Source organism: Doryrhamphus excisus, linkage group LG8, assembly GCF_037039965.1.
Source record: "Doryrhamphus excisus strain RoL-2023G ecotype Guam linkage group LG8, RoL_Dexc_Guam_v1.1, whole genome shotgun sequence".
Lineage (NCBI taxonomy): Eukaryota > Metazoa > Chordata > Actinopteri > Syngnathiformes > Syngnathidae > Doryrhamphus > Doryrhamphus excisus.
The window spans coordinates 5174703-5182500 of NC_136364.1; the positions used below are offsets into that span (position 1 = coordinate 5174703).

Genomic DNA, 7798 nt, shown 5'->3' on the forward strand with positions numbered 1-7798 from the left:
CAGCAATGTGAAGAGTATTTTTTAATTAAATATACAGTAGTATAATATAAATGGAAAAAACTATAAGACGTAATGTGTCATCGCGGCCTGTAGGCGTTGGTAAGTACTCATTAACCAAAACAAAAAGACTCGTGCTATTAGGGTGACGTCACTTCCGTAAACGATTGGTCAGCTTCAGCAATGTGAAGAGTATTTTTTAATTAAATATACAGTAGTATAATATAAATGGAAAAACTACAAGACGTAATGTGTCATCGCGGCCTGTATGCGGTGGTAAGTACTCAAAAAGACAAAAAGACGCGCGCTATTAGGGTGACGTCACTTCCGTAAACAATTGGTTAGCGATAGCATTGCCAAATGTTATCTCGTTTTGCCACTGTTCGTTCAAATGTATTCGTATAACTAGAGGTGAGTGTTTTAATGGTTTACATTAAAATAGTAATTATTTGATTATGCTAAAGGTTTTGTTTGTTTCAGTCTCGCATCGAAACGCCTTTTAGCTAGCTAGCTAGCATTTACGCACCCCTGCTTAATTCGAATGTGCTGTCCTCTCCTGCAGATGTCTGAGGGGGACACTTCATTAGGAAAGAAAGAAAGCCCTTGCAAAGAAAACGACTCTGCTGTCAAAGAGCCTACGAATGAGAACGACTTTAAACGAGTTTTAAAAGAAGTGGGACTCACCAGCAATGCCTTCATTGGCCCAGCCTTTCCTCCAGAGAAGAACCCAGCCACGCCTGACATTGAGGACTCACTCAGTGAATTTTACAAAGAGATTGAGAAGATCGATGCCAATTCTTTGCCGGATAACACACAAAATACATCTCAAGTATCTCAAGAAATACAACATACACATGTGGGACGTTCAGAGAGACATTTCCACCAGAGAAGCAGTAGACACCAGCAACCATTTTGGTCCCATTGGTATAACAATGAACCCTACTCCACTCGAAAGTCACACAACATGAACTCTGATGGGTTTGAAAGTTCTTGGAGTCAGCCCGATCATCATCATCATTCTCCGCAGCCACTTAACCAGACAGTACCCAGATTCCACCACCCTCACCCGCCACTGCACTGGAATCCCCCCAGTGACCACCACTACCAACCTCAGCCTCGTTTCCCGTCACATGAACGCAACCCACACTATCAAGAAAGGCACAGTCGCCGTTATAGCTTTGACGCTCGTGATGATTTAAACACCAAGTGGACCCAAGATCCGCCTGAATATCGCTTTGACGACAGACAACAAATGTGGGAGCCGCCTCATCACTCTGGACCCCTGGATGGGCCGTCCTTGGTGCTCATCCTTATGAGGGGACTGCCGGGTTCTGGTAAATCCACAACGGCAAGGTACACTTGACACTTTTTCTTCAAGTTGATTTATATTTGTGTCTCATCGAACAATCCGTCTGATAGGGAGTTGCTCTCAAAGGGTCCCGACGGCTTAATACTGAGCACAGACGACTACTTTGCAGATAAAGATGGATACCGCTATGATCCAGGTCTACTCGGAGCCGCACATGAGTGGAACCAGAGAAGAGGTGCACTGATATCACATGTATCTGTTACATACAGTATGTGTAACGGATGCAGCTCGGGCGTTTAGCTTGATGCCTAGTGGTCTCGACTTTCATTTGATGGACCCTGGTTGATTCCTGAGCATGCACAGGGGCGGACTAGTCGGCGTATATATTTATATATTTACAATATCTCACAAAAGTGACTATGCCACTTATATTCCAGTAATTTATTATATCTCCTCAAGAGACAATACTATAGAGCAGGGGTCTCAAACTCAATTTACCTGGGGGCCACTGGAGCTAGGGTCTGGGTGAGACTGGGCCGCATCAGGTTTTCAAAAAAAACAAAAAAAAACGCATTTATTAAAAACAAAATTATTTTTAAAACTTTGCTTTGGTTCCAATTTTCTACAAGAAAAGCTCTGATAAAATACTTTTTATTTTTCTACACAAAATAAGGTGAAAAATAAATAAACAAATCAAGAATAAAGAAAATCAATCAGTAATAAATAAATATAATAATAATAAAACGGCAAATAATAAAAACTTAAACCACATATAGTTGGTTGGTAGACAAATAATTTTTTTCAGATTAAAATGAACAAAGCATTATTAGAGCCCTGTAGACATGACAAAACACGACTATAGTCACATTTATACTCTTTTTATTTACAACATATTGCGCAACTGCAGGGTCTTGAGACACATGCTAACTCGCAAACTAGAGAGCTAGCCACCTAAACGGTAGCCTTCAAGTTATTTCCTTTCAACTTAAATAGCCAAAAACTTACCACTTCCACACGGATAGGGAGGATAACTATTAACAGTTATTTAACCTTTAACATGAACATGAATCAAACGTAATCATTTTTTCTGGGTACATGATACCATACAGCATCCATATCAAACTTTAACATTAAACTTTCATATCAAGGCGGGGGCCTCAAACTAGTGTCCTGCGGGCCACATTTGGCGCCAGACCATGACACTACCATCACCATGTTTGACCGTAAACAAGAAACATTTATCCTGCTACTGGTTTTCAACGAATATGAAATCTAATACTGTAGTATTGCCTGAAATGTGAGGGGTGTTGTAATATTTTACCCATGAAGAGCCAACCATAATTCCCCAATGAGAGGGCGGGGCAATTTGTCTAAAACAGGGGTCGGCAACCTTTACTATGAAAAGAGCCATTTTACCCAATGCCCACTGAAGAAAAATAGCCTGGAGCCGCAAAACATATAGTATGTTTAAAACAACATTGGAGGGAATTTGGGGGTATCAAAGTAGTTCAGATAAGAAAAGACGAGTTGGAGTACTCTTGCTAGTTTTGGAGATAAACTTACATAAATGTATGTGTAAACTACTGTAAACGTAAAAACAAGTTCCCATGCCGCTGTTTTTAAATTATCTCGAATTTATTTTTTAGATTTGTAGGTAAGTATTACTTGTTTTTCTTCATGTACTGAACTGGATAGCAGTCAGAACTCACTCAGGATGCATTCATGGTCTCAGACAAAGTTGGATTTTTTAAAACTCATTACAAAAGACGTGCATTTTCCCCACTCGGGTGTTAAAAATATTCAAGCATCGCAAAGGGAGCCACAATAAAGAGGCTGAAGAGCCACATGCGGCTCTGGAGCCGCAGGTTGCTGACCCCTGGTCTAAAAGTTACCATATTTACATTTACAACACCCTTTTTTTATGTTACAAAATCTTTTCAATAGTACCACACTTAAGTTTCACTTTCTGTATACATTTTAAGCACTATATTACATTTAACTACATTTACACAACAACTACCCAGTTAACCCCCCTCCTTCAGATGACACTTGGGGGTGTCCAATCAAGGTGATCAGCCTCTGGCGTGCACTTACATGGGCGCCTCCATGCTTGTGCCCCGACCAATCACCTCAAAGAAAGGAGAAACTGATGAGAAATTAGGAACAAAACCAATGAAAAACTAACAAAAGTAGCAATTAAACAAGTTAAATGGCAAACAAATATAATTAAAGTACTAACCATAATATATATAAATAACAAAAGCTAACTTTATACACAAATAGAAACATGACAGTGTGTAGGTGGGGCATAGAAATAATAGAAAACAGAAGCACAATCAAGAATTATCGACCCTAACAAATGGATTCATCCTTTGTTTCAAATGTTTATGTCCAAATGTCTTCCAGCTTGTGATGCTATGCATGACAGCCGCTCTCCTGTCATCATCGACAACACTAACCTGCAGGCCTGGGAGATGAAGCCCTACGTCACAATGGTTAGTTTTTTGGGCTTTCTGAGCATGTTCCCGTGCAGCCTACCAGGTCACGACAATCAAACTTTCTTTATTACGTGCAGGCTTTACAGAGAGGATACAGAGTGGACTTTTGTGAGCCCAACACAAGCTGGAAGTTTGATCCTTACGAGCTTGAGAAGTAAAAAAAAAAAAAAAAATTGTCATTGTATTTCTAGTCTGGCCTCAGCACTGAAACGCATCCTAAAACTTATTTGTCTTTCCAAGGAGGAACAAACACGGAGTACCTCAAGAGAAGATCGCACAGATGCTGGATCGATTTTATTTCCCCATTTCTGTTGAGGACGTCTTGAACTCGCAGGAGCCGCATCACGTCAACCAGAGGCGTCAAGAACGAGCGTTCCCCTCGTGGTCTTAATCTTAATGTCGTGTTTCTACTTTGTCTTTCAACAACTATTTTGTATAGATTTGTACACTGAAATTTTTTACATTTTTTCAATAGACATGTGCGTTTTATACTACGTCCTCACTGAAGTAATTTATTTTTTAGATCATATGAATGTGTATTTTTGCCGTTATATTAATCTGTCCACCAGATGGTGCTAATGAGTCAAATTTGAGGAGCAGATCTCTGGGGTTACTGTAGTTTTCACAAGTGAGATGAATGTGACATTGTTTGATAATTATTTTAATATTTTTTACTGAATAGTTGTTTGTGATTGACTGGCTGGGATAGGCTCCAGCTCACGCGTGACCAATGAGGATAAGCCGTACAAAATAATGGAACTTGCAATAATGAATGGTTTCTATGACACATAATTGTAACTGAAATTACGAGGAATGAAAACGACAAACTTAACATTTTCAATAAGGTGGAATTGCTCCATAATCTAGTTTTGTTTTGTCATTTTGTAATTTTACATAGTGATGGTTGTGTGAACATTCAAAACATAGAGCTTAGTAGCTACAGTACTAGCTAGTGGTGGGTGGCGCTATTAATAATCTTGTTCATTAAAATATTTTACTTGAAATTTTTCAAAGAAAAAGTACTATTGGCAGGGCTTTTTAAAATATTTTGTAAATATATTTTTTATTTTTATTATATTTTTTGGTAGAACTTTATGGACTATACGGATAGCAAGGATGACGTCATGCGCCGTCCTCGTGACCGTGGTCAATTTCGGGGTGTCGCCTAGCATTTCAAATGAGTCGTAAGTTTATTTTACGTCATGTTGAAATTCGAATTTTGTCAGTCGTTTTTGTACGAAACGGTACATTCAATTCGGTGAGTTCGGAGAGGCGGCAGGCCGACGTGTTGCTTTGTTTTGTTGGGCCCCTCACTTCCCCCGCCCATGTTTCTCTGCGTGTTTCCTGTTTGTACCGGAAGTTAGTGGTATCGCCGAGGCCTCATCCTTCCAATGGCGACTGCAAACAGGCCGAATAGCAACCGGGAGCAACCGTGGAGGGTGGTCAGAGCGGCGTAACCGACATTAAATAAAAATATATAATATTATATTTGTTATCATATCATTGCGATTCACCTCTCCATAATTACGTCCGATTCAATGGCCAAAAATCGGAACATTTCGCTCCTTGAGTCGGGTAAGCTGCACAAGTAACCCCTAATTGATAGCTCAATTTCCTACCATATCGGTAAAACACTTCATTAATCTTTTTTGATTGATTTATTCCAGAGCTTTACTTCTTGATATCTCGTTTTCTAACAACGGGTCCCTGTCGGAGAGCTGCCGAGGTGAGCTGCTACTACTAGCATTGCCTGAAACCCGCTTGAGTTGTTTCAAAAATAGCTGCCAATCTCGTTAATATTAAATTAATCAACCGTTAATTGTCCATTTTGATATCGTATCGCAGGTCCTGGTGAGCGAACTAGAGGACTATCAGGTGCGTGTATTCTTCTTTGGGGGTGTTTTGCTAGCTGCTAAGCTGTGTGGTGGTCCGTATAACTTGTTTATACTTTTAAATACTAACTCTCTCAGAATGTGTGTATTGGCTCTTTGACGTTTTATAAGCTAAATAACTGTTGTTTTCGGCGTGGGGGGGGGGGCTCTCTTGTGTTCGACAGCTCTTACCCGGGAGACTGGACTGGCTTGGAAATGAACACCCGAGAACATACGAAGACGTGGTAAGGTTGACGATTAAAAACCAAATATTGTTAAATGCATTGTATATATTACGGAAGGGAACCCACGCTGTGGTCTTGTTTACCGTCTTTGTTCTAATCTCTTTGATCTACTCATGGCTTTACTGTAGTGTTTTTTTTTTTTTTTAATATTCCGACTCCTTTCGTATCACGCAAATCGACGCGAATCACAAAAACGCGTGCCGTAAACGTTTGAAAAATGTGAACTTTTATTTGTTATTTAGCCACGACAGTTGGTACTGCAGTTAGCTAAGGGTGTGTAGTTTGGCTTCACACTCTTGTCCGGAGCCGCTCCGTCTCAACCAATCAGAAGGCGAGATTCGTCCTCTCGGCGTTGTTTTTGCCTGTGACCTGCGCTGTGATTGGTGGATTAAAAGGAAATGTTTTGCATAAGAAGTCCCGCCTCAAGGAAAAGCTGTTGAGACGTTAAGACAACTTCTTAGGGCTATTTTCTCTATTGTTTACGCATTAGCGCTATTATACTTATATTACTGTCCATAGCTTCCTTACACATTCCATAACATGTATGTTAGCTTATTTGTAGACCAGATTATGATAAATAAGCATTGGGGTAGTTGTTAGACTTAAAACATCTTGGATATGTTTCTTCCTCAACAGTTAAAACAATGCCAAATTATTCATACACAAAACAATATTTCTGGATTTGGAAATTAATATATTTTTTATTCAAATAATCAGCTCAATGGAGTGATTGTTTTTGTATTTTCCTTCCATTCAGGTTGCAGCAAACAAACACATTGCACCAGATCATTTGCTTCAAATATGTAAAAAGATTGGACCGCTTCTTGATAAAGATGTGCCATCTTGTGTGCCCGGCGTGCACTCGCTTCTGGGGTCCGGAAAGGAGTCGATGCTTAGGACCCCAAAAGGTACCTGAGTCGGTTACAGTTGAACATATTCTTTAGAAATGCATGTCAATTTCTGGGGTGTTTTGATGGTGATGATGGTGCAAAACATCCAAGGAAATGTGTTTTGTTGACATTGTGTACATCTTTGGGTTTCATTTGTGTGTTTCCTTTTCTTGCTTTGACTTTTGCAAAAACAATGGGTGTAAAAGCGCCCGGTTTGTAATCTACTATCGGAATATTGGGTTGATCTTTTTCATAATGTAGATTTTGTCATCTTCAGCGTCCCCTTATTCATGTCATAAATCGTGCCTTCAAATGAATACAATTGTTGGTTTATGTGCTCAATTTGCTGAGAATCTTTTGCATTTTTTTTTGTATTCAGACTGTGATGGCGTGCGGTTTCAAGCATCATCATATGCAGCCCTTCACAGGGGAAGACCACCAGAGAGGCCTTTGAACTGCAGGAAACCTCCACATATAGGTGGGTGGGGGTCTCACTCGTATGTCTGTCTTGCAAAGGTCACTCACATTTTGAAAATAATGCCAACATGTATGCTTTTGGTCGGCTTGTAGAACATTATTTCTTGTGTGTATTCAGCTCAGTCAGAAGAATGTATGGCACATCTCCATTAATGATCTCAATAGGCATATGTGCATATACTGTACATCAGGGGTCTCAAACTCAATTTACTTGGGGGCCACTGGAACTCGGGTCTAGGTGAGACTGGGCCGCATCAGGTTTTCAAAAAAAAAAACCAAAACGCATTTATTAAACCAAAATATTTTAAAAACTTTGCTTTGGTTCCAATTTTCTACAAGAAAAGCTCTGATAAAACATTCCACTGTTCTCAAATATCTTAATTTTTATTTTTCTACACAAAATAAGAATAAAAATAAATAAACAAATCAAGAATAAAGAAAATCAATCAGTAATAAATAAATAAATATAATAATAATAATAATAATAAAACGGCAAATAATAAAAACTTAA

At 39.3% G+C, this 7798-nt stretch overlaps 2 protein-coding genes across 2 annotated transcripts in view; both read left to right on the forward strand.

Moving 5' to 3' along the window:
• Positions 1-268: 268 nt before the first annotated feature.
• On the forward strand, positions 269-4770 carry n4bp2l2 (NEDD4 binding protein 2-like 2). Its single transcript, XM_058079428.2, has 6 exons — positions 269-408; positions 560-1350; positions 1417-1541; positions 3713-3801; positions 3882-3958; positions 4045-4770. The coding sequence occupies exons 2-6, from the start codon at positions 560-562 to the stop codon at positions 4193-4195; spliced, it is 1233 nt and encodes a 410-aa protein (XP_057935411.2). The 5' UTR covers positions 269-408; the 3' UTR covers positions 4196-4770.
• Positions 4771-5056: 286 nt separating this feature from the next.
• brwd1 (bromodomain and WD repeat domain containing 1) overlaps positions 5057-7798 on the forward strand; it is a 29762-nt gene continuing 27020 nt past the window's right edge. The window contains exons 1-6 of the mRNA XM_058079424.2: positions 5057-5379; positions 5472-5530; positions 5650-5679; positions 5861-5920; positions 6678-6828; positions 7190-7288. Of these exons, the coding sequence (XP_057935407.2) occupies positions 5343-5379; positions 5472-5530; positions 5650-5679; positions 5861-5920; positions 6678-6828; positions 7190-7288 (436 nt within the window). The 5' untranslated portion in view covers positions 5057-5342. The remainder of the gene's footprint in view (positions 5380-5471; positions 5531-5649; positions 5680-5860; positions 5921-6677; positions 6829-7189; positions 7289-7798) is intronic.

What these genes read in the sequence shown, in the direction of transcription:
- n4bp2l2 (XM_058079428.2), top strand. Translation starts at nt 560, where the DNA reads ATGTCTGAGGGGGACACTTCATTAGGAAAGAAAGAAAGCCCTTGCAAA. An exon ending in TGAAGCCCTACGTCACAATG is followed by an intron (nt 3,802 to 3,881) that starts GTTAGTTTTTTG and finishes TATTACGTGCAG; the next exon opens with GCTTTACAGAGAGGATACAG. An exon ending in GATCCTTACGAGCTTGAGAA is followed by an intron (nt 3,959 to 4,044) that starts GTAAAAAAAAAA and finishes TGTCTTTCCAAG; the next exon opens with GAGGAACAAACACGGAGTAC.